Source organism: Otolemur garnettii, unplaced genomic scaffold (assembly GCF_000181295.1).
Source record: "Otolemur garnettii isolate 467f Iridium unplaced genomic scaffold, OtoGar3 scaffold00019, whole genome shotgun sequence".
In the NCBI taxonomy this organism is placed as follows: Eukaryota; Metazoa; Chordata; class Mammalia; order Primates; family Galagidae; genus Otolemur; species Otolemur garnettii.
In genome coordinates this window covers 11,923,458-11,949,882 of record NW_003852414.1, presented here as the reverse complement: position 1 = coordinate 11,949,882, position 26,425 = coordinate 11,923,458, and the positions used below count along the sequence as shown (strand labels likewise).

At 39.7% G+C, this 26,425-nt stretch overlaps 1 protein-coding gene across 1 annotated transcript in view; it reads left to right on the top strand.

Moving 5' to 3' along the window:
• Positions 1–4,257, top strand: part of SPAG6 (sperm associated antigen 6) — a 61,311-nt gene extending 57,054 nt beyond the window's left edge. Inside the window, exon 11 of the mRNA XM_003786761.2 lies at positions 4,000–4,257. Coding sequence (XP_003786809.1) covers positions 4,000–4,069 — 70 coding nt within the window. The 3' untranslated portion in view covers positions 4,070–4,257. The remainder of the gene's footprint in view (positions 1–3,999) is intronic.
• Positions 4,258–26,425: the final 22,168 nt, after the last annotated feature.

The window sequence follows — 26,425 nt, the reverse complement described above, 5'->3', positions numbered from 1 at the left end:
GCTTGAGCCCAGGAGTTGGAGGTTGCTGTGAGCTGTAATGCCACGGCACTCTACCCAGGGGGACAGCTTGAGGCTCTGTCTCAAAAAAAAACAAAAAAAAACATTTACTTTGGCTTAGTGCCCATAGGTAGTACAGTGGTTATGGTGCCAGCCTCATACCCTGAGGCTGGCAGGTTCGAACTCAGCCAGGGCCAACTAAAAAAACAACAATGACAACTATAACAAAAAAAATAGCCAGGCATTCTAACAGGCACCTGTAGTCCCACCTACTTGGGAGGCTGAGGCAAGAGAATCACTTAATCCTGAGAGTTTAAGGTTGCTGTGAGCTATGATGTGACAGCACTCTATCAAGGGCAACATAGTGAGACTCTGTCTCAAAAAGAAAACAAAAACAAAAGCATTTACTTTGAGGAAGGAGGTATATGCATGTCTGCCATTCAGCACATTCTAATATCATAATAATATAATAATAACTGCAATTCTGCATGGACCTAGAGTAAGGTTAATCCGCTTACATTCTTAAAAGCAATTTGAAGGTAAGTTGCAATAGCAGTGGTTGGCAGCCAAAGGGAAGGAAAGTCCTGGTCTATTTTGGAGGTTCATTTTGGTTCTTTCATGAGGAATATGGCTAAAAGCTTGGGCTGAGGTGTTGCACAAACCTAGATTCAGTTCAAGATACTTATTATGTGACCTTGAAAATGAAATTTAATTCTTTTAACCACAGTTTCTGCATCTGTAAAATATAGGTAATTTTCTTTACTTCATAGAGTTAGAGTTAAATGAGATACTGTGTAGCCAATGGGTTTTCCCATAAGAAGAATTCAATTCAGTAAATGTCTGTTACTGTTCTTTTAGCATTCCATTATCATTTTGCTTTCTGTGGAGATTAAATAGCATTATTAGGTGAATCAAATTTAATTTTTTTTTTTTTTGAGATAGAGTCTCATGTCACCCTGAGTAGTGTGCTATGACATCACAGCTCACAGCAAACTCAAACTCTTGGGCCCAAGAGACTCTCTTGCCTCTGCCTCCCATGTAGCTGGGACCACAGGCACCCACCACAACACCCAGCTATTTTTTGGTTGTAGTTTTCATTGTTATTTGGCAGGCCGGGGCTGGATTCGAACCCACTAGCTCCAGTGTATGTGGCCGGCACCCTAGCCACTGAGCTACAGGTGCCAAACCCAAATTTAATATTATTATGAGAGAAACTATGTAGCAGCACTTGGCCACCTACTATTTTTCAGTATTTGATGATAAATGCATATCAAGGAGATTTTTTATTTCTTGGAAAATAACACAGATAAAGGTTATTCTGGTTAGATGTCTATAGTTGCTATTGAGGAATTCAAAACCTTTGCCTGATGAGAAGCTACTTTTGAATTCCTGACTCTAGTTCCAATGGAGCTTTCTATAATAACGGTTAATGGACAATTTGATGTATTTATTTATGAGTCTGTATACCAAGATACATAGGGAGTCTTTATGCAGTTATGGGCAGTTAGGTAGTACTACATGTATACTCTTCTGATGAGGGTAAGAGGGATCAGTGCTGAGGTATATGCTCTTACCCGCGGTATTCCTGGAGACTAGGTGGTCTCTAAGGTCTTTGGGGAGAGAAGTATGGCAACTAGCTTGGAAGTTAGCCAGCTAACTTGAGGCTTCAAGAATTATTAGTACATCCTAATTGATTTGTTATGGACCTTATTTTAAACCAACACTCTTCAATAGAAATATAATGTGAGCCACATAAGTAATTTCAGATAGTCAGGTAGCCACATTTTAAAATGTAAAATGGGCTCGGCGCCTATAGCTCAACCGGCTAAGGCGCCAGCCACGTACACCTAAGGTGGCGTGTTCGAATCCCCAGCCCGGACCCGCCAAACAACAATGACGGCTGCAACCAAAAAATAGCCGGGCGTTGTGGCGGGCGCCTGTGGTCCCAGCTACTTGGGAGGCGGAGGCAGGAGACTCGCTTGAGCCCAGGAGTTGGAGGTTGCTGTGAGCTGTAATGCCACGGCACTCTACCCAGGGGGACAGCTTGAGGCTCTGTCTCAAAATAAATAAATAAATAAATAAAAATGTAAAATGAAGTCTGAGTAACATAGCAAGACACTCTCCCTACAAAAAAAATTTTAAAAAATTAGCCAGATGTGATATCATGCACCAAAACTCAGAAGTCTGAGGCAGAAAGATTGCTTGAGTTCAGAGGTTTGAGGTTGCAGTGAGCTATGACACTGCTATACTCTAGCCCAGGCAATAGGGATGGATACTGTCTAAAAGAAAAAAAATAATAACATAAAGAAACAGGGTAAGTTAAATTTTAATGAGATTTTTGTTAACCCAGTATATCCAAATATTATATTTTCAGCTTGTAGTCAATATGAACATCATTAATGAATTATTTTACATTTTTTACACTAATTTTTGAAATCTGGTAGTTATTCTTATGACTTCCCACAGCACTTTACCTTAGATGCTAAACTTTACTGGAAATACTTGATGTGTATTTAGAGTACATAAAATTTACAGTTGAAAAATTAGACTCCAGTTGTTCCAAACAAACTTGAAAGTTTTCCAAAACTGAATTGTCCATTTTTTAATTTTAAATAAAATATTAAAAATTTAGTTCTTCAGACACACTAGCTCAATAGTAATATGTGGCTAGTGGCTATCATATTAAACATGGTAATAACCACTAGTTATTATTAATCTGATATCAATAACAATAAATACCATATATTTATTTATATTTTAATGTGGTAAATTAAACATTTGTCACATTAAATATATTACTAAACAGAGTAGTAAGTTCATAAAATATTAAAATTCTACAGATTTTTTAAAACCTACCTCTTACATTTATATAAAAGTACTTATCTGGTGTCTGTACATTTTTAAGGCCTAGGAAGGTGAAGTCTGCTTTAAATTCTATGACTAATTCAGAGTTATGAATTCCTCAGTGTAAAACTATTTTGAAGAAACTATTGGAGGACTGTTTTCAAGGGTAGGAGAAACATTCTTTAGGTAGCATTTTGCATATATATGTATGTATCTGTTTAATTGTGACTGCCTATGAGTACACAATTGAGAAAATATAGCTCTGTTTTGCTCACTTTAACTTGATAGATTGTGGAAGAAATTAATGCAATATAAATGTTAAGTTTTTAAGTCTAGCATCTGGGCATAGATAAAGATGACTAACAAAAGGATAAAGCAAGTCTTCAACGTTAGGTTTTATCTGCAGAAAATGCCTTCAGAGGCCTAATTTCAATTTTGAGTGTTTTGGGAATTTTAAAATGATACTTCCATAGATTTTAAACTCCATTTATTCCAGAAAGGCTGCCAAATTTTATTTCATATTTATATGCATGTAAATTCCATGGCATATTAAGCATCTACAATGCATTAATCAATATACTTAATATTCTTTTATACTCAATATTTTATGTTTGATTTATAATACAAATTTAAAGTCCTTTAGATGCCCAAGAACCAACAAAAAACAATAAATTTCCTAGGTTTATGTGATACAAATATTTATAATCCATTTATTAAATAGTTTTAAATGTGAATTTTCTTTGAAGGTGACCAGATCTGATTAACATACATGCCAAGAATGATTTTTTAGGCAATCAGAACATAATTCATTAGCAATAATAGACTGTGTAGTCTAACCTTTAAAAAAGTAACATTAGTCACTTGATACATAATAATAAAGTCTCTGTAATAAAATGTTGTCACTGGGTTAAAATCTTTTGCTTGGAAAACATCTGTTTTGCCATTACATTTATACACTTCAAGTAGCACTGTGTTGTGAGTTGATATTTTCTTGATAGTCTCTAACTGTATACACAAAGCCTTACAGCAGCATAATTATTCAGGGTGTATTTGAGGTTTCATTCAGAATTATTTCAGATAAATTTCTTACATTGATTCTTTTGTGTCTACTATGTTGAATCTTTTCATAAGTATCTAATAGCAAATTTTCTTTTTCAGGTATTATTCCCCTGGATATTCTGATACACTTCTGCAGAGAGTGGACAGCTATCAACCACTTATTAACTAAGCAAAGTTACAGTTTCATACTCAAATTCACAGCAGAGTAGTTACAAATAACACTTGTTAAAGCTCTTTCTAAATATTTGAACTAAGTGCATTCTAGATGTATTCAATGTGAAATATCTTTAGATAATATTGTCTACATTTATGTAATACTTTAAAAATTAGTAGCTTGACTACATGAGGAACCATTCACTTGCTAGCACAGTATTTGCTCTAAAGGTAGATTAAAGAGACGTTAATGGATTTTAAGGCATTTGTTATTGTTCTATTAAAACCCACACACAGCCTCCAGGTAGATGGTGTTCAGAAGCCCTCATAATCCCCAATTCCTCCTAGGCACGGACAAGGAAAACTGGCATTGCAAATACACAGTAAGATATAGAAGGGAAATTGTTAAAAGAGGAAACTGATGACAGAAATACAGAATATTTGGAAAGAAATTCTGATGTTGGTTACAAAAGGCATTAACCTAACACACAGACACTGTGGGAAACCTGTCAAGTGTTCTAAGAATTTAGGAAGTAGCTCCTAAAGTTCCTTAACTTTCCTGGGCTAGAGAGGATAGGAGTCAGGATTGAGCTTTGCACCCTGGAGTCCTGCTTTCCTTCTCACTGAAAGGTTTCTTAGTCTAGCTCTGCTCATGAATATACAAGGGAGCAGGAATATATAATAAAGTGAGTCCTCAGTATTCCCTTGTCCTAGCTAAAAAGTCACATTTTTAGGGACTTAATGGAATAATTTTAAAAGAATACCATGAGCCTCAGGCTTTACATGATTTTCTCTTGAGGAGCTGTAAAGCAGTGGAAGGGGGGTTTCAATAAAATTTTAAGTAAAAACAGCATAGAATTGTCCTTTTCATTTCTCCTATCCAGTGTTTCTTACCTTAGGGAATATGTGATTTGATAGGCTCTTGGTTAGTTGATATGTGCACCCTTTGAATCTGAAAGAATATTATTACTAGTGCTTTCTCCTAGAGGACTAAGAGAAGGTGAAGATAACCCAGAGAGCCCGTAGGCCACAGTGTTTCCAGTCTGGCTGTTTTCAGGTTTCTGCAGGACTTTTTTTTTTCTTTTTTTAAATTTAAAAGGAGCCTATCCATTTATTTGTGGTATTTTCTAGATGCATTCTGTCATTATTTCCTAACAGTGTGTAGCTTTGTGTATATTTTAAAACTTCATCACACCCAAGATTACTTCATTTCTTTTTGCCTTATGTTGGGGTGTGATTGCTGGTGATTTCATTTTTTTAATACTTCCTTAAGCTTGTTTTATTTGTAGCAGTTTCTTTGATTCAGTGACTAAGGAAAATGTAACTTTTATTCCCAATTTTATTCTCTCATTCTTGTCTGCATAGTTTGTCTTATGAACACAATCTGAGAAAGTAAAAGTTTTGTTTTTCTTTTTTTTTTTTTTTTTGCAGTTTTTGGCTGGGACTGGGTTTGAACCCGCCACTTTTGGCATATGGAGCTGGCGCCCTACTCCTTTGAGCCACAGGCGCTGCCCCCGAAAGTAAAGGTTTTTAATCTTTCTTCATTAAGGCTATTTTTCTTAGATGACTGTGTTGGTAATGACAGAAACTAGTTTATCTGAATTAAAAGTGCCTCATATTATTGGGATAGTCAATTTCCTATTATATATTTTTTGCCATTGTATTTTACAGCTGAAGTTTTTCACTTCATCATTTCATACTTACCACATAGTACTAAACTAAGACAGTAATAAAATACATAATAGTATTCACATGGGTGTCATAATTTGATCATATGCATTTTGGAAAATGTATGAAATGTTTTTTAAAACACTTTAAACAAAGTGGGCTTGGAGCCTGTAGCTCAAGCTGCTAAGGCGCCAGCCACATATACCTGAGCTGGCAGGTTTGAATCCAGCCCTGGCCCGCCAAACAACAATGACAGCAGCAACCAAATAGCTGGGCGTTGCAGTGGGTGCCTGTGGTCCCAGCTACTTGGGAGGTAGAGGCAGGAGACTCGCTGGAGCCCAGGAGTTGGAGGTTGCTGTGAGCTGTTATGCCATGGCACTCTACTAAGGGTGACAGCTTGAGGCTCTTAAAAAAAAAAAACACTTTAAGCAAATTGAACCTTTCTTTACTTTTTCAAAAATCTGTTGTGAGATTAAAAAATAAAATAAAATCTTTTCCATTTCTTGCTAGAGAAAAAAATAGTGTCTCTCGATGATGACCTCTCGTATTTTCACCCCTGGCTTGAATCTTGTGAATTCCAATTCTGTTTGCAAACAAACACCCATCTCACTGCTCCCTACCCACAGCTCAACTCCCCATCCTGGGAGTTAATTTAAAATTTAGCTATCATGTCAGGTGTGTTGGCTCACACCTATAGAGTCCTAGCGCTTTGGGGAGGCCAATGTGGGCAGATTACTTAAGTTCATGAGTTCGAGACCAGCCTAAGCAAGAGCAAGACTCCATCTGTACTAAAAATGAAAAACTGAGGCAAGAGAATCACTTGAGCCCAAGAGTTTGAGATTGCTGCAAGCTATGATGCCATGACACTCTACCCAGGGTAACAGAGGGAAACTCTCAAAAAATAAAGATAAAATTCAACTATTGTTAGGACCTCTCAATTGATATGAACAATTATTTTTGGACTTCAGTTTGGGAATAGATTCAGTCAGTTTAGCAGTTGTGAAAATAGGTGAAATCAAGTGGCACCTAAAAAGAAATGATGGAAACATGGGTTCTAGCCACTATTCTATTAAGTAGTTTGGGGAATAGATAATACTTATTCATCTTACTCATAAGATGCTTATGAAAATAACCTGTAATGGTACATGTAACCATTTTGCAAATTTTTACCAACTGGACATGTAATTAATGGGAAATCTAATTTTCAGTGATTACAAATTTCAATTGTGTGAATCAATGGCAATCGTGTGATATCCCCCAGACCGTGCACTCTTAGATAAATGGAGTTTAAAACTAGAAGATTTATGACTAAAAAATTACATTTCCTGCCCTCATGAAGTTTTCTGATATAAACACATATGCCCAGAAAGAGGGAATGGAATAGACACAAGACACTGAACACTAAACAGGCATTTTTAATATAGTATATAAAAACAAATGACAACCCGACATTTATAGGATATTGACCTGTTTTTCTAACCCTTTCCTCTCAAAGAAACCCTTTTTCTTAAAGAAAGGATAAAAAATTTGCTTGTTTCTAAACTTGACTTGAGGTCTTGCCTAACATAAATCCTGACCTTAAATTCCTGGGTAAGGCCATCTTCAATCCTAGATGTCAAGTTCAGAAACTAACCTTGAAAGAATGAAGAATTTCTCTGTTGTGTTTTCAATAGCCAACCCTTTGATAAGATAGTTGCTAACAACAAATGTTGAGGCTTGTGTACACTGTGCTTATTTCACCACAAAATTCACTGTTTAGAAAATGTTGACTTATAGCTAGCTATTTTTCTGCTTTCAGAAATTAAAAGGATCAAATTATAGTCTTATCTATATTGTTGATTTAATTTTAAAGTCAAGATGAATAGGAGATATGGGTTATTCCAAAACATGGTAAGACTTTGACCTTTAAAATTAGATTTGTCCTGCGACTTATTTTTTTAGTAACATGAACACTTACCTTCTTTTGTGTTTAAGAGGCCATAAAATTAGATACACATTCAGTAATAGTGCTCTAAGGAATGGTGTTGTAAATGGTGTTATTGTTTTTGTAAATATCAATAAGTAATCCTTTTTAAAAATTAGGCAGTTTATGAATTGATAAAGAAAAAAATCAAAAACAACACTCCAGATCTTACAACCCAGTATACAGAATTGTCATTAACAGGTTAATATAAATACAAAAAGCTCTAAAGTCTTTGTGAAGCTGGAAAAAAATCTGGAGAAATGTAATCATGCCATACATGTTACTTTAAAATAAAAACTAGGTATTGTGGAAATTTGCTTGTTTCATGGAAGATATATTCACTTTATCTTTTATTTCAGTGGGTTTTGAGAAAAGTATTTCCTCTCAGTGATCAAGTTAGTGATCAGTATAAAATACTTATAAATGGGCTTTTATTCATGATTGATACATTTTCTATAGATTTTAAGCTGAGTGCTAGATCAAGACTACCTCACTGATAAATCATTATTTCAAGGTGGCTTGGTACATTAAAGCCTCTAAAATTTCCCATGTATATAGAATTTGTGGTCATGTACTCTTGCTAAAATTTATACATTACTGATATTAAATGTTTATTCAAAGCATTTGGGACATACAGTCCAACTCCTTGAGAGCTATTATAATTTATAGAGTTGTTTTTCACATTTCTGTTGCATGTATTGTTTAAACCATACAAATGTGATTAAAGAACCAAAGAGAATGTCATTGTTTTCCTGTAATTTATGTCTAGCATGACTTTTTTCTTAGGTAAGTGAAATGTGCCCTGCTTTCACTTGGTGAAAGCAGTGTCTGTGATGAGCAACCCTGAATCACTCAGCACTGTGATGAGCACATAGTAGGACTGGTGGCTGGGTGGACTAAGAATCAGAGCCTCGAGCTCCTGCTAACTTCAGCCAGGACAGCTCTTTGGCCACAGTCAAGTCTCTTCACATCTCCAGGCCTTAGTTTTCATACTGTGATGTGGAAGAGAATAATCACTGGCATTAAAGAGACCCACATTAGAACCTCAAAACTATTAAATACAAGACCATGAGTCAGTGGCCTTGGGCGAGTTTTTTATAGCACCCGCTTCCTTAGAATCTGAGGATTAAATGAGGATGAGCGAAGGCAGGGCTTAGCATGGAATAAGCAGTGACCCCATTAATCGATATGATATCTTTATGTAAATATAAGAGGAAAAGGTGCCCAGTCCTTAAGATACTTGATTTCCATCTGGCAGAAATTATTATAGTATTCTTGTTAGAGCAACACACTTTACTGCCATCTACTGGAAAATTCTCTTTATAAATATGCAAATCCTTGATGTATACATAAAGTGGGGCCCCTTGGATGTGTTAGGGCTTTTGTATAGTATAATCTGCACCACTATGCATGCAAGGGCTCAGTAAGTCATATTTGCTGCTCTTCACCTTTACAAATGGGACTTGGAAGATAATTCTATCAAACAATGTTGCTATATGAAGAAATTTCATTTAAAAAGGATTCAAAGCTAATCTCATTAAAAAGAATCAGCATTTTGTTACAAAACCTGGAAACATTTGTGCTCACTCCTTCCCTTACTTCTCCCTCCCTGCACGGAAAAGTATGTCCTACAATAAAACCTACAATTTAAGTTAGCATAGATACTAATTAAGCCATTATTCTTGCATTTATAAACACTGGATATGAGACAAAATTAAGAGGACATTTTATTAGTACAAAAGCAAACATGTTTTAGAATAACCCATATATGCTATTCATCTTGATTTTAAAAATAGATCAAAAATATATCATTATTACAAGATGGTAGATCTCTGGAAAGCAACTCTGCTGGGTGCCATTCACCTTTTTTCAGTTGAAGAACCTAGGCTGGGATATAACAGATGACCCTCTCTTCTAGACAGATAGTTTTTATTAAAGATATGATTATATGTGCACACAAAAGGAAAGATTTGGCTCATTTTCATACCTAGAAGTTCAGTCATGGAGAAGACTGACCAAAGTTGGATAAGGGAGATTTTATTGATAATAGGAAAACTCAGGATACAGGAATTATTACCCTGGTACAGGGTGCTAGCATGGCTCTTGGAAGCTTGGGGAAGTTCCAATACACAGTAAGTGAAGTGAAATGCCACTACTGCCAGACTGGAAGAAGGTATCAAACAGCTCGGAGAGGTGGGCATGCTGAGTGCATACTCTACATAGGGATGGAAAACCCACTAGCTGTGTTCCAAGGGAAGCCCCAGAGGACACATTATTTACCAAAGTGATAAGAAACACATTGTTAAGAGGATAACAGTCATGAGAATCTCAGTGGAGTTTCTCTTCTATATGACTAGAGGGGAGACACCACTAAAGAACTGGGCTGCTTAATAGAAATAAGGATAGGATCCTGAAATAAGGAGCCAGGGAGCAGTACTTAACTGCCAGAAGCAAGGTGTGTGCAATTACTGCAGTGAATGGCAAGATCAGTGTGGCATACCAGGGCTCAATCCACAGAGAGCTAAGATGGTTTATAGAACTCAATGTTTTAGAGGCGAGATAAGTGGGCAATAAACAGGGTATTAATTTATAAAGTGAAAATACATCTGAGGTCAAGGGCAGCTGCCAGGCAAAAAGTTACAATCACTAGCTTAATTTCTAGGTGTGAGTCAGTTCTGTGTGGGAGACCCCTTGTCTGAAGGAGAAGCTGATCTCTATGAGAACAGAGCCTGGAGCAAGTATGTTCTATTCTGTGGTTTTTGTGCCCAGCAGTTTAGAGCATTGTTTCAACCTTTTTACCAAGTGATTGAGCTCTGCAGCAGGTCTAGACATCAGTGCAAGGACCTCTGCCACATCCCTTAGTGGACCCCAGAGTATTAGAGGGATACGTGGTGGGAAAGGGTGCTGGGAGAGGTACTGGTAATTCCAAAAGGAGAATGGCAGCATAGATTCTTAGGATTCTGGAGCAGGGACATACTATCTGTAGGAAACAACTAAATATCATTGGAAAAGAAGTTATTGCAGACCACTTGACCCTATATGAGATGGAGCATCTGACCATAAAACATCAAGTAACAAGGCAGCCTGAAATAGCCATCATGACCAGTTTTGTCAGACCCACCAAGTCCTAAGTTGGGGGGGAGGGCTTGCAGCAATCCATCACAGAAGTGTCAGGTACAGGAAAGCACAAGAGCAGAGTGAGGGGACAAAGGTAAATGTCACCAGTTGGTGGCCCTGAGCTGCATGTCGTCCACTATTATTGTACTGGTATTCTCTACTGCAGTGTTTACAACAATCTCAGCTCACAACTGCACAGGGTGTCCCTTATACTTAACTGATGGGGGAGGACAGAAGCCTAATTTCATTCACAGATGGGTTGGTTCAGCATAAGAGTATTGGGCTGAGGGTGGTGGTTCATACCCAGTTGGGAGACTGAGGCAGGAGGATTGCTTGAGCCTAGGAGTTTGAGACTAGCCTGAGCAACACAGTGAGATCCAATCTAGAAGGAATGGGAAAGAGGGAGCAAGAGAAAGGGAAAAAAAAGAAAAGGGAAGGAGGAAGGGCAGGGGAAAGGGAAGAGAAAGAAGAGAAAAGAAAAAGACAAAAGACAAAAGAAAAAGAGTGCAAGCCAAAAGTGGATGCTGCACTAGAACCTATCTAGGGTGACCTCAAAAAGAGTGGTGAGGGGAAATCCTTCCAATGGGCAAAGTTCATGGCGATGCACCTGGTCACCCACTTCGTGTGGGAAGAGCAGTGGCTCAAAGTAAGAATATACACAGGCTCATGAGCCGTGTTGAATGGGGTGGCAGTTTGGTCAGGAGCTGAAAAGGAGAAAGATCAGTATGGACACAAAGTGCAAAGACCTCTGTGTTGTATTTAATGCTCATCAAAATATCTGCTACCAAAAGGCACTGAAGAACATTGGTGACTCCGTCATGTATGTTAGCCAGCCTCTCTCATTGGCTTCTGTAGTGCTAGCACAAGAGGCACATGAATGGAGTGGCCATGGTGGCAGGGATGGTAGCTATGAATAGACCCAACTATATGGACTTCCATTCACCAAGGTTGATTGGGCTACTTCTGCTGTATAACCTGTCGATAACAGAAACCCCAATGGAGTACCATCCCTCAAGGAAACCAACTGATCATTCTATGGTAAGATTGACCTCATTGGACTTCTTTCACCCTGAAGGGGCAAGAATTCATCTTGATTTGTATTGTTGTATCTGGGTATGAGTTTGCATTTCCTATCCAAAGGACCTCAGCCAGCACCATTACCCAAGGACTTAAGAATGCTTGATCTACTGACATAAGATACCATATAATACTATGGTCTTATCATATACTGCACCATTCCTAAGCCACAGGCATAAATAACAGAATGAGAGAATGGCCTCTTAAAGACACAGCTGAAGCTCCATCTTGAAGATGTTACACTACAATGGTGAGACAGCACCACACAGTGCTCATTGATTTAGGGTGACATATCCCCAATAGGGAGAATGCCTGGGTCCAGGAACTGTGGTGGGAAGGAGGGGAGGTAGGCATGGTCTTTCTTACTATCATTCTCAGTGGTACATTTGAGGAATTTGCACTTCCTATTCCCAAAATGTTAGATTTTATGTGTCAAGGGATCTTGGTTCCCACAGAGTTAATATTTCATCAGTAGATACAGAGAGTCCTATTGCATTTCACACTATAGCTGCCACTCAATCACTTCAGTCTTCATATGCCAAGAGACCAGCAGGAAAGGAGTCTCTAAACTAGCAAGATCATTGATCTGGGTTGCCAGTAGTAGGCATGGCTCTGCTACACAGTACAGAAAGGGAAGAATGTTGGCATGAAGATAATCTGATGGGATGTCTCTTGACATTCCCATGCCTACTTCTAACAGTAAGCAGACAGGAAAAGAAGCCAGCTGTCTGGGATATACACATGGTGTCCAGGGACTAAGACTCTGGGAGAGGAGGACTTGGGTCACCCTGCTGGGTGATCAGCCTAGACCAGCAAAACTGCTAACTGAGGCAAAGGCAATTCTAGAATGGAAGTGGAGTATCACTGTCAGTTACTTCACGCTTGAGATTCATTGCAGCTGAGCGGCTATAGTTCTCTCACCAACCTTATAAATGTCCCCAGTAATAAAGGCTAAAGAGAATCCTGGAATTGATGGGTCCAGTGGGTGAACTTTACTCTAAGAAGCATGTGGATCTGAGTTGTACAAGTAGTGAACTATAATTACTCAAGTGCTCCATCCATACCTCCTCTTCATGGCCAAGGGCCAATGCACTCATCCTCCTCCTCCTCCAGCTGCTGTGACTTTTGAGTCAGACATGAACTGAATCAAATCCTCAACCCACAGCCAGAAAGTCTTAACAATTTGCTAAATCTTAAAATTAACACCTGAATGTAAACAAAATTTAAGAACACTCGGCAACTAGCTCAAATTGAAATCCAACCAAACCAGAACATCAACTTTTCTCAGATCTAAACCCAAACTAAAAGGTCCAGACACTGGGCATATAACCCTGGGTAGTCTCTCTGTGGCCTTCATGCTTGCTAATAAGAAGCTCCTGGATTGCCTCTGGGAGCTTAGCTGCTAAGTGTCTTCCAAAGTATGCTGTCATCTGAGGTTATGGGAAATGGCTAGAGACAACTTGTGCTCAGTTCTCTATTTGGTTCAGAGGGTTTAAAAAATTAGTTATTTTTTTTCAAAAAAGTAATTCCTTGCCTAACAACATCATACCCCCCCAAGTCACGTCCTAAAAATAAGTGATACCTGGCTGTGGTTAAATATGAAACCATTGGCTGGGCTCAGTGACCCTTACCTGTTATCCTAGTACTCTGGAAGGCCAAGATGGGAGGATCCCTTGAGCTCAGAAATTTGAGACCAGCCTGGGCAAGAGGGAGGCCCCATCTCTACTCAAAATAGAAAAATTGGCCAGGCATTGTGACTGGTGCCTATAGTCCCAGCTGCTCAGCAGGCTGAGGCAGGAAGATCACTTGAACCCAGGAGTTCGAGGTTGCTGTGAACTAGGCTGATGCTGTGTTAGTCTAGCCAGGGCAACAGAGTGAGGCTCTGTTTCAGAAAAAAAAAAAAAAAAAATGTGAAGCTATGTCAGTTCTCATTTGATGCAGCATAATGAAGCCTGAGTATAAAGGGTGGAATCTTAACCTCCTTCACAATAACGTTGCTTCAGAGTTCAGACACAATTTTTAGGTTTCTCATCCAAGGGGCAGGGGCTTAAAAAAAGCAGTGTTTCTGTGAAAAATTATTCTTAGAAGCCCTTAAGATTGTTGCTTCACACAAGAGTCTAGGTTTACACACTGTGAAGACAAGATTCATCCTTGTGTTCAGCACAATACTTAGCATAGATGTCTGGTGCTGCAGAAATGATTATTAAATGAATGAATAAGGCTGCAGAGTTCCACAATCATCCTGGTTGTTGGCAACCCTTGAGGGGAGTTTGGCCAAGAGATTTTAAAAGTGTAGCTGGTCCAAGTAAGAATTTTTTTTTTTCAAGCTTTACTCTGTCAGCCCCATCTAGTCAAATCAGGTGCCTGAACTGATTCTCCTTAGGACTTAAATGGTAGCAAAAAGGAACAGTTTAGAAAGCATGAACTCACACTCTGGGATGATTCTTAGAGTTTGAGCTTGAGCTTTGAATACATGCTCCATATGCATGCAGACATGAATCGGATTCTCCCATGATTTTAGACTTGTACAGAGGCACAATGATTGCGGCTTGGGTAGCTGAATCATTAATGGCAGCCCTTTTGAGAAACTAGTGGATTACAGCCTCTAAGATCATGGGAACTGGTATGGGCTAGTTCTGAGGGAGTCTTCCTCCTTAAGATTTTTCCTTCTAGTAAATTTACACTTTATGAAAATTTTCTCCAGCTGGGTTCTGTTATTTGCAAATAGAAGAAAGGCCTTTGAAAGGAAACCGGTGGGGTGGATCTGAGCTGGGCTCTGGAAGGATGGTGGAGTTGCTGAGAGAAATGGCAGGGCTGGGGAAGAAGAGTTGAGTGGAGAGTTGTGGGGAGGCTCTAAAGACCACCTCCTTTCTGCCCAGTCATCTCTGGGAGATGGGAGCCAAGCAGAGAGTTCACTGGAGCCCAGCAGGACTGCAAGGAGCCACACACAGGCGGATTTCTAAATCCCCATTTCAAAAGCAAGAGAATGCTCTCTGATCCCTCCCCTCTGCTTAGGCACATCTGCAGTTCTTGCTCCAGCCACTTGAACTCCTTTGTTTAGTGTCACACTCTTGCCTGTTATCTTCTAAGGTGCCAACTAAAGACCAATAAGAAGGCCACACACAGGGTCTTCTCTTTGATTGTAGGATATTTCTGTGAATTAGCCTTTTTGCTGAGCCCAAGGAAGGAGCTCAAATGATGACTTAATTCACGCCCTCTCCCCCAAAGTTTTCCCTAGTATCCCAGGGAATACTGGGATAAACCTTGCCTCTGGTTCAAGATATCTATTTAAATTTTTATTGGATGCCATTGGAAAGGAAAGGCTAAAGAGAAAAGGGAAGAGAATTGTGAATTTAAGGAAACCTACCGTAAATCTGTGTGGGAGGAGGCAAGTAAAAGAGGAGGAATTTGGACCATTTATTTGCAGCATGTCTTTCTGACAGTTAAATACAGTGGTTTGTTCTGTTTTCTGCCACTTGAGGGTTATTTAATTAAATTCATGACCTAGGATGCTAACCAGCCCCACATCTAAAATAATCGCTTCTCTGTTGGTGAGATGTAAAGCCGGGATTGATTTTCCCCTGGCCCATAGCTCTCCTTTCTGACTCATGAATGTCATCTCCACTCCCCTCCCCATGTAATTTGATCTCTGTATTTGATCCCTATTTAGTAGTACACTTCACCAAACAGATGTCTGAGTAATTAAAATCCCACATGGGCACACTCGTCAGTGAGTTACATCTATTTAATAGTCAGCTTAGAACCTTTTCACCCTCTGCTTTTCTCCTCTTCTGGTGTAACATGTCATCCGTCTTTACCAGGCTTTTAAATATTAGAGTTCAAAACTCCGATGTTTGTTTTCCTGCCTTCATTAAAGCCCTCCTTCATTTTCTGGCTACACTTTCCTCACAAAGTCCCTGATCTTTCTCCTTCAACTCACCTGGATTTTCTATATGGTTTTACATGAGCATTCAAATTCTCATTGGATGAATCATCCTATATTTCATTCATGCCAGCACTGGCAATAAAAAAAAAAAAAACAGAACAATGCTGTTATAACCATGGATTAAGAGTGCCTTTTATTTTTCCCCCCTGAGGCATAGTTAAAATATTTCAGTCTGAACAATATTTTTGTAAAAGCTATTTGAGATCAAATACTGGAAACCTGTTTGGTGGCTACAGGTCACCAAAAGATTTTGATGGCAAAGAATTATAGAAGGAAAGAATGTGTGTTTGGAGCAGGCAAGTGAAGTAAGGAAGGGCTTATTACAGGGAATTTGTCCACTTTTAAGAAAGTATTTAGGTGGACACATTTATGAAAATGTTTATACCAAAAAGACAATGTTCTTATGATAAATCTTATGATACTGGTAAAATAATGCTTAGAACTTTAGGATAATGCTACAATTTATAGCAGATAAAAGAATAACCCCAGCAGTTGGTGATTCACATCCATTTTAAATTCCAAAGAACATTTTGAAATAGTATAGAACATATGCATCTGTTCTGATAGCTGTCAAATCAGACTGAAAATTAGAGCAGCTACAGTTATAGCAAAAGGATTCTTTATTTCCCTACTTTATTTTACTATTCTTATTTATTTATTTATTTATTTAGAGACAGAGTCTATGTTGCCCTGGGTAGAGTGCCATAGTGTCACAGCTCACAGCAACCTCCAGCTCTTGGGCTTAGGCAATTCTCTTGCCTCAGCCTTCTAAGTAGCTGAGACTATAGGCGCCCACCACAACGCCCGGCTATTTTTGTTGTTGTTGCATTTTGGCTGGGGCTGGGTTTGAACCCCCCCACCCTCTGTATATGGGGCTGGCACCCTACTCACTGAACCACAGGCACTGCCCTATTTTACTATTTTTAAATAGATGAAGTTGCAGTACATTTAGCATGAATCATTTCATAAGTTTCTCAGAACATTCATGTTTCTTATGAAGTTCTTTTGTATTCATAACACATTGTATTTCAGAATAAAAACTAATGTGATCAAAAAACTACCAAGAAGTTCAGAGTGACATTGTTTTAGTTCTATGGAAGCACATTCTGAAAGTATTTGTATAAACTTTATTACCATGGTTGTGTTTTTAAAAAGGGTGACAATCCTATTTTTCAATGGGAACTTCATTTCACATACAATTTCTAGTCTTGTTACCTAAACTTACAAAGGCCATATAAATAAACAGAGATATCAATTAACAATAGGATTTTTAGCGACATGAGATAAGAGATGGTTTTTTAGGAAGGTAGATAGGTTTCCAATAATGTGAATGCTATGAATGTGATTTCTTTCACTGTTCATTGTCCAACAGCACTGTAACTCTGCTGGCTCATGAACTGCTGTGATTTTCATTCTTACTGTACTCAGGATAACCTCCCTTGCCTATTCCTCAGTTCTCTTCCTTCCCATGCAGCTTGTGTTCAAGGCATTTCTTTCTCTGATCCAAGCTTTTTAAGTCTTATCATGTGTATATCCATGCGCTGGTGTCTGTTTCTTTCAGGTGATTAAAAAGATTATCAATAACCCATCTCTGGCTTCCCATTGCCTTAGTGGAAACTGGGGAGAACATGTCCAGATCTCCTCACCAATAAGTTGTGCAAAGTGAGTACCTGTGTATGAAAGGGCTTTGCACGTGTGGCCCTTTCATATACAGGAACTCATTTGACACAACTCCTGTGGCCAAGGAGCTCCAGCTCCAGTGCCAGCATACCTGCCTGGCTCAAATATAGCTTTTACATTATTTTATAGCTGTGCAAAGTTCAGCAAAGCCACTTAACTGTTCTGTGTTCAGTTTTGTAATGTGGATAATGAGGATCATAAGGGTTGTTTGGTTATGATTATATGAGATGATTCATGCATATTAGTGAGGTCAGAACATTCTTAGAACAGTTCCAGTTTTAAGCCTTCTAGTAAATGCTACCTCAAATGCAGGCATCAAATGGTGTTTCCCATTGAGGTCAGTGTACTTCCTCATAGACTCACATCTCTCCAGTCCGAGGTCTCTGGGACCTCCCCTCATTGGGTCACTGCTATAGGCAAGGCCATATCCCTTGTGTGTAGTCTGTGACAGCTAAGGATTGGGGGCCTGTGAAAGGCCTCTGGCTGAACACATGTCTTTTGAGGATTGCTACGTACTTTTAACAGCTCTTTCTCTTAATAGTGTTCACTCAGCTTGGTTTCTCTTTTAAGGACTTTATTTAGAATTATTTATGTTGGTTTTTCAATTTGCTACCTGCTTATGCTTAAAATCACAAAAATACATCCTTTCTAGTCTGGAAAATGGGAATAGTAAGAGTATCTACCCCCAGGGTTAAAATGAGATCAATAAATCAAACCTCTTCCAAAGGAAGCATAACATTCTAGAGGTGCTTTTGAAAAAGAAACGGGAAACAAAACATTTCTAATTCAAATGTCACCTTGTACAGAGGAAATGAGTTGGGAGCCCATAAAATAAGATATACAAACAACAAAACCTTCACATTCCAATGTATGGGATAAGCGAGTGATTCTTTCAAATGAACCCTCTTCTCCAAAAAGTGGTTCCCTGATTTTAAGCAAATACTATAATGCTTCGGGCTGTTGTCCTAAAAGTTTACCATTTCTTTTAACGGGATGTTAAGAACTGGATGCAAATACTAACTCTTCCATTTTATGATATTTGAGACAAGTATCTATTTTAGTTATAATCACAAATAAAGGGATAGATATATTTATCTAGGAACATAACATATTTCTCAATCTATTCAAATCTTTTTGCTTATAATTTTCTTTTTTTGTATAGACTCCTTTCAGTTCTTGCCAATATTACTTACATGTGAATAGGATATTTTTTTAAAAAGGTATTTGTGGCTAGGTACGGTAGCTCACACACAGTAATCCTAGCACTCTTGGAGGCCAAGATGGAAAGACTGCTTGAGGTCAGGAGTTCAAGATCAGCCTGGGCAAGAGTGAGACTCCATCTCTACAAAAAAATAGCAAAAGTTATCCAGGCTCAGTGATGTATGCCTGTAGTCCCAGTACTTGGGAGGCTGAGGCAGGAGGATTGCTTGAGCCCAGATGTGTGAGGCTGCATATAATTATTACGCTACTGTACTCTTCCTAGGCAACAGAGGAAAAACCTGTCTCAAAAAAAAAAATTATGTTTGTTACTGGATTTCAGTGCTAAAAATAATATATTCCTAACAGGTTATTGCTGGATCACTGGGAAAGTTCTTGATTTTTAATGGTATAGTAGCTTTTTAATCAGGTCTCAAGTTTTCTAGGCAAAGTACATGTATCCAGAGATACAGGCAATTTTTCTACTGCTTGGCAATATTTTACCTATTGTTTTTTGCCTTATTACAGAATTATTTCAGCTTAACGTTAAATGTTTAAGATGTTCAGCAAACATCTTAAAAATTTTTTTTTCTACAGATGGGATCTTGTAAACCACCCAGCCCAGCCAAGCAGGCATCTTAATACCTGATTTTAGTAAGAATGCCTCTATTGCCATGTCATTAGGTATGGAAACTTTAAAACATACATGAAAGTGGATTGAATAATAAAATAAACTCTCATGTACCTAATCACCTAGTTTCAAAAAATCAATATTTTCACATATAGTTTTAGTGGAATTATAAATTAATCCAGCCTTTTGGGGTACTAATTTGGAAATATCTACCCAAATAGTGATCTGTAATTCCATTAGGCATTAATCCAATAAGTATACCAGCACCATATACAAAGGGTTCCAACAATGCTGTAACAGTGTATGTAATTGCAGAAAATTAGAAAACAATCTAAATGGTCCCCCATAGTTGAGTGAAAAATCATTGTTTACTCATATGATGGTACTTAACTATTGGGAAAAATTTAAGAAAAATTTTGGTAGATCTATGTGTAAATGTAGGAAGGTGTCCAATGCTCTTTACCAAATAAAAAGACAGTAAGTGCAAGATAATATGTATAGTATAATTCCATTTTTTATAGCAACTATTCACATGCTTTTATGTGCACAAAAATTTCTGAAAGGATATGTAAGAAACTGTTATTAAGTTACCTCTCGGGAGAGAGAATGAGGAGTGGTGAAAGGCTAAAAAATTAACGTTACACCTTCTCTCCTTACAGCTTAATTGACCATTAGCATGATTATTTTTTTGAGACAGAGACATGTTTTGTCACCCTTGGTAGAGTTCCATGGTGTCATAGCTCATAGCAACCTCAAACTCTTGGGCTTCAACAACTCTCTTGCCTCAACCTCCCAAGAAGCTAGAACTATAGGGCACTGCCACAATATCAGACTTTTAGAGACAGGCTCTTGATCCTTATTTTTTTACAGACAGATCCTGTTGCTCAGGCTGGAGTATAGTGGTGCAGTCACAGCATACTGTAGCCTTGAATTTCTGGATTCAACTGATCCTTCCACATCAGGCACCCTTGTAGCTGGGACTACAGGCTTGTGCACCACACCCAGCTAATTTTTCTATTTTGTTGTAGAGATAGGGTCGCTTCATGTTACCCAGGCTGTTCTTGAACTCCTGGCTTGAGTGCTCCTCCAGCTTTGGCCTCTCAAGTGCTGGGATTACAGGCACGAGTCACTGTACCCAGCCCATGAAAATGTATTGAAACATATATCATGTATACAGCTTGGCCTCGTTTTTGCTTCCAAATGAAATTAACTTCAGATGAAACATTTTTAAAATGCATAGAAATTGTTAACATAGTAGGATAACAAAGTTTTCCCTATAAAAAGTCAATTCACCATGAGGATGTGGATCAAGGCAGAGTGTTTTTAAAAACTATTTTTAAGTGCTTTGGTAGGCCAGAATTATAAGCAATAACTCTAATTAAAAATGTTGTGCCAATAAAAAGATTTGTAGGGGTGACCTTTGCTAAGGTATGCTGTAGAAATCATCAGATCCATGTGTTTGTAGATTATGTAACTTTTTAAGCAGTCAGGAAAGGGAGGATTTTTGTGGTCAGAAAACTGGAAATGTCCTCTTTAACATATGACCCTGGCCAGTTGCATCTCAAATTACTGTTGATCAAGTTACAGATGGTTGGCAAGCCAGGTGGTAGGGAAGCCCAGAGTAAGGCCTGACAAACCTGTAATACACAGCAGGCCACAAAACCAATGACTATAACCATTAAAAACACTAACTTACTGAAGTTTTCAATATTCAAAATAAAACAAGAAAAATTGTTTTGCAAAGCAATAGGAGTGAACCAAAGAGTTCATTTTAAAAGGTTTTAATATATCTTCCTGATGACTTTAGGAAAGCTAGAACATAGCTTTGGAAAGGAACCAAACTAGACTTCTAGACTAACAGCTTATGATAATGATTGTAATTTCTTTCGGATCCATATGCATCTCAAGTTTTTCAAGTTTCCAGATGTTTAAAAACATGCTCTAGGAATGTACTCTTGAGAATAAATACCACTTAAATACCACTAGGAACTGATAAATGAAGCCCAAACTTTTATCTAGCTACTAACTTCAAATAGATACACACCTTTAAAAATTTATGTATGCAGCATTAGTCTCAATTGGTTCATCTTACAGGAACTTTAAAAAAAAAAAAAATTCCAGATTGCTATAGTGGTGTTTTTGGTTACATAGTTTGCTTTTTGTCTGGACAAACTCAGAGTTATAGGTGTGTCCTTAAAGGAGCATTTTAATGGAACGGTGAACTGGAACCAAACCGGAGGGGGAAAAAAATCCTAATTTTGTTATTGTGGTTGTGAAGTATCAGAAAAACACGGACCTAGAAAGCCTGGATAAAGCTAAAAGATTTCCTAGAAAGCAGAGCCTGAGGCCAAAATTAAGTGCTAAGATTTTATTAGGAGGCACAATGCCAAGGCGGCCAGGATAAGGGGAAAGGCGCAGACGAAAAGCAGAAATACAAGGTGGTTAATTACGGAGCTGAAAACAATTCCACAGGAAAGGATGGCTTCCAGAAAAGCCACACAGAGCCATTCATTCCGTAAGACTGTACCTGAAAGGAAGGGAGGGGAGTTAATACGTTGGTTATTTCTTCTCTACCCCTTTTGATGAAAGTTTGCCTTATGGGGCTCTAACTTTTCCACTCCTCTGGGTAAAACACCGGACTCCCTCCAGGCAATTGCTAGGGAAGCAGGAACTTTCTGCACTTGGGACTGAGCCAGAGCATCCCACCATCAGAGGTCCTGTGTCAGGGAGGCATGAGGAAGCCTGACCCTCACCAGGGGGAGAACAGCTGGGACTACAGTCCACACCAAGCAAGAGGCTAAGGGGAGGGGGGGCAGGGAGATAGGTGACGGGGACCCTGCAACTCTGAGGCGGCATATAAACTGGGGTCTGGCACAGCCGAGTTATTCCTAGTGCAGGTGTTTACTCCTTCTCCGAGGACCAGAAGAGGCCACTGAATTCTGAGATAATACTGATGTAGCTCAGATTTTGTAAATTGTACATTTCCCCCCACCAACCTGTTCTTTAATTCCTCAGTGACCCTTAGTCGCTAGTTTAACTTTTTTTCTCCAACTTTTGAAGAGATTTTTCTTGTAATTTGTAGTAAACTTCACCGGTTCAGAACCCACAGTTGGATGAATTTGGACAACTGTATACATCACAGAACTGCCACTACTAACAAGATACAAACCCATCCCCTCATCACGCTCAGAAAGTTCCCTCCACTCCGGTGCATTCCCTTCTGTCCTTGTCCCACCCATTTCCCAGCAACTGCTTTCTATCATCACCACAGTTTGCTTTTTCTAGAATTTCACATCAAGGAGTTAGACACCCTGCGGTCTTTTGATTTTTTTCCTTCACAGCATAATGTTTTATTAAAACCATCCACGATGTTGCGTGAGTTCACGGCAATAGAGGACACTCGCTCTATTCTGGAGAACTTTCGAGTCCTCCCAACCATCTTCAGAGTGGAGGAAACTGAGGCGAGCCCAAGGTTTGACAGCCGGAGAAAACACTGGCCAGACTCGCGCCAGTCAGGCAGCAGGGCTGAAGCGCCCGACACGGTCTGAACCAGACCTGTTAGCACCTGTTGCCAAGGTTGAGCAAACAGATGGGACCCGACGAAGTGGCGAGACACAGGCTCGGGCAGACACTGCCACTCCAAGCTCAGGCCGAGGGCGAGGATGAGGGCTTGGCGGGAGCGACGCCGAACCCGCTTTTTTTCCCCGCGGCCCAGAACACCGACCCCCAGGCGGAGAAGCCGCCGCGCTACTCGGAGACCAAAACAGATCTAGGACAACCCCACCCGCGTTTCCGACGCCGCGCATCACCCTCGGCTATAAATGCGCACGAGGCCGCAGCACCCGGGTCGTTTCCCTCCGCGTCTCCGCGGGTATTTCCGTCCGCGCGCGGACGGCCCTACTTCCCGCCCGCGCAGGCAGCCGGCGAGGCAGCTTCCCGCCTCTCTCCACGCTCGCTGTAGCAAAGGCGGCGGGTGTGGGGTGCCCTACTGTGGGCTGCCTGTCCGAGCTAGAAGAAACGGCGCGGCGCGTTCTCTCTGGCCCGTCCTTCTCGTCACAGCAGTCCTCCAGACGCTGTGCGGGCGCGGGAGAAGCAAAACTGGCTGTGCCTCTCCGCCGGGCGTGGAATGGGCAGCTGGAGTTTGCTCCGGCCCAGCACGGCCGCAGAGGGACTTCCGAAGCGGCTTTGTCTGCCAAAAGCGGGCTGTGGCGCTAACGGTCTCTCAGAATGGCCGCCGCTGCCTTCCCCACAGCGGGGAGAGAAAGGGAGAGCCCGCTTTGTGGGCTCCAGGATTTCGTTCAGATTTAGGCCTTAGCGTCCGCCGAAGAGAATTCACCTTTCCTTCCTGTATCTCCTTTAAGAAATCATTCTTTGTATCTTACGCTACTCTGAATGTGGAACCAAGTTCTCTCTGGGTCGTCTTCTACACTCTCTTTCTGGCTTCACTCTTGAGAAAAACCTGAGGGAGAAGGAGTTTTATTCCTTGGAGGCTAACAAACTTTATTTCAAGGCATTAAGAAAAAAACAAAAGGCCCGTGCTACTAGGAAAACGTGGGTCTTCAAGAAAGTTCTCTCAGAAATAGGCTGAGGCTGAAGGGTAGGGACGGGTGGCCTGTGGCGTGTGTTCCCTGACTCCACCTGGACGGGCGCCTCAGACACAGGCTCTGACAGACCAGAGGGGCTGTGGAGAGGGAGCGAGAGGGTTTTGATGAAGAGCCAGTAAAAACACCTGGGTAGAGAAGCCAGGAGGAAACTTGAACCTAAGGAAGGGGCTTTGAAGAGCAGGGAAGGCAACTGTCTATGAACAGCCTGCAGTGGCACCAAATTTTGATAGTGCTGAAGTAAAGTTTAGGTTTAGAGCTGCTTGTTACTGTTACCACATTCTTCTATTTCTCTTTGTAGCATTTCTTACCTCATGTGTTAGGTTTTCCGTGTTTATTGGTTTCTCTTCTCTCTGGAGAAAAAGCTGAGGGGAAGGAGTTACTTTTATTCCCTGGAGGCTAACAAACTTCATTTTAAGGCATTAAGACAAAAACAAAAGGCCCGTGCTACTAGGAAAACGTGGGTCTTCAAATCTCTTCCTTTTGAGGCAGTAATCCGTAAGGAGTAGCCAAAATGTAGGCACGCCATCATTCTGCTTTCTAAGAAAAAGAACCACCTCATTTCTAGGATGCTTCCTACTTTATTCTAGGGATTGATTTTCTGAGGGGAACCCACCGAAAATCTGAGGAAAAAGCTTTTATTATTCCTCTGTGACCCTCCTCAGATGCATTCACGTTGCCAGTATCTGGGGCTTTCTTTGTGTAGCAAGCCTACTGAACAAGACAAGGGGCTTTGGGACATGCAGAAGACCTGTGAGATGGTCTTGTACAAACTATTTGGAGACTTATGTGAGGAGTATTTCAGGTGAAAATTGGCCAAATCCTATGCCCTGAAAACTTTCAAAATTGACTTCACAGGGCGCTGTGGTGGTGGATCACTTTTGAGGGAAATGAAAAGGAATACTTTATTTGGGAGTGAAGTGAAGCGGATTAGCGAACTCCTCTAAGAAATTACTCATATCTCAATCTCCATTTCTTCAGAATTTTTGGTTAGGAAAAGGCTATCGCCAGGCTGGAAAATTTTAGAATGCCTGTCAGAGTATAATTCGAAAACTCTTCATAAAGTTTAAGACTTGGAGTCATCTAGTAACTATAACATTCTGGTATGCAAATCTGGGAGGTACCTGTGAAGGTCGTTTATTCACTAATAGTTGAGTATGCCTCTTGTGTTAGGCATTTTTCTAAATGCTGTAGATAAAACAACAAAACTCAAAAATCTTTCTCTTTTATATTCCACTCCCAGGGCCTTTACACCCTCTCTTACTGGATCTTTATTTTTCCCTTTCATTTGCCACCATCTTCTTTGTTACTTGTTTCCTTCACCAGTTTTTTCAAAACTTGTCTTCTTTTGTCCCCCAACTTAGCCAGAAAATGAACATACCACATATGATTTTTAAAATCAAGTTCTTATTGGAACCTAAATTCTTTTTATGACTAATTTTTAAAAAATCTAAATGATGTTGCTTCAGTTGGCCATTTAAATGAAGATAATTACTATCTAACCAACCTTTACCCTCTGTGAGACTGTTTCATAAGATTTTTGCTTCGCCATAACCAATTCTATAGTAGCATACAAGAAAACAATGTGGAGATAGCAAAATTAAACACATTAAAAAGAAATGTCTCTTCAGGATTTTAAAAAAGGTATAAATAGTTTTAGCTCACAATCTTAGAACAGAGTTCTAGTGTGTACAACATTGTTTCAGAAGGAATTTTCAAGCCTCGTTTGAATACTACTAGTTTTCTCTAAACTTTCACTGTCTCAAATGTTCCCAGAAGGTTATGACCTAACAGTAATTCTTCCCTTCCCCATTTCCAACTTGCTTAAACATTCTTCAGCACTCTCCTTCCATTCTCATTCTTAGCCTAAACCAGGGAAGCAAGCTGACCTTCTCTGCCCCTAAATTGCTTAAGCCTGGGGTCACAGCTGGAATATCCCACATGTTAGTGATTCTCCACACTGGTTGGCATACTACAATCCCTTTTAAGACAATCTCTGGGCAGTAGTAGGCATCTGTGGTCCTAGCTACTTGGGAGGCTGAGGATCACTTGAGCCCAGGAGTTGGAGGCTGCAGTGAGCTGTGACCACTTCACTTGAGAGTAAGACCCTGTCTCTTAAAAATTTTTCTGGCCCTCCTGGTGGATTAAATTAGGATCTATAGAGTTAAGAGTCCCAGCACTTTTATTTTTATAAAGCTTCCTGGATGATTCTCATTAACAGCCAGTTTGAGAAACTGCATTCAATGGGCAACTCATTTATCCAAGGCAGCGTTGAAGAGCATGTTAAAACATTGCTAAGCCCTACCCACTGAATTTGATTCCATAGATTTGAGGAAAAGCATTCAGATTAGTATTCTAGTAAATTCACGGGTGATGCTACTGCTGCCTCGAGGATCATCTTTTGAAAACCACACTGTTCTAGGACACCAAAAACAGGGACATCAAGAAAAAATTACAAACTTGGAAATATTTATTTACTTTAAAGCTTTGAA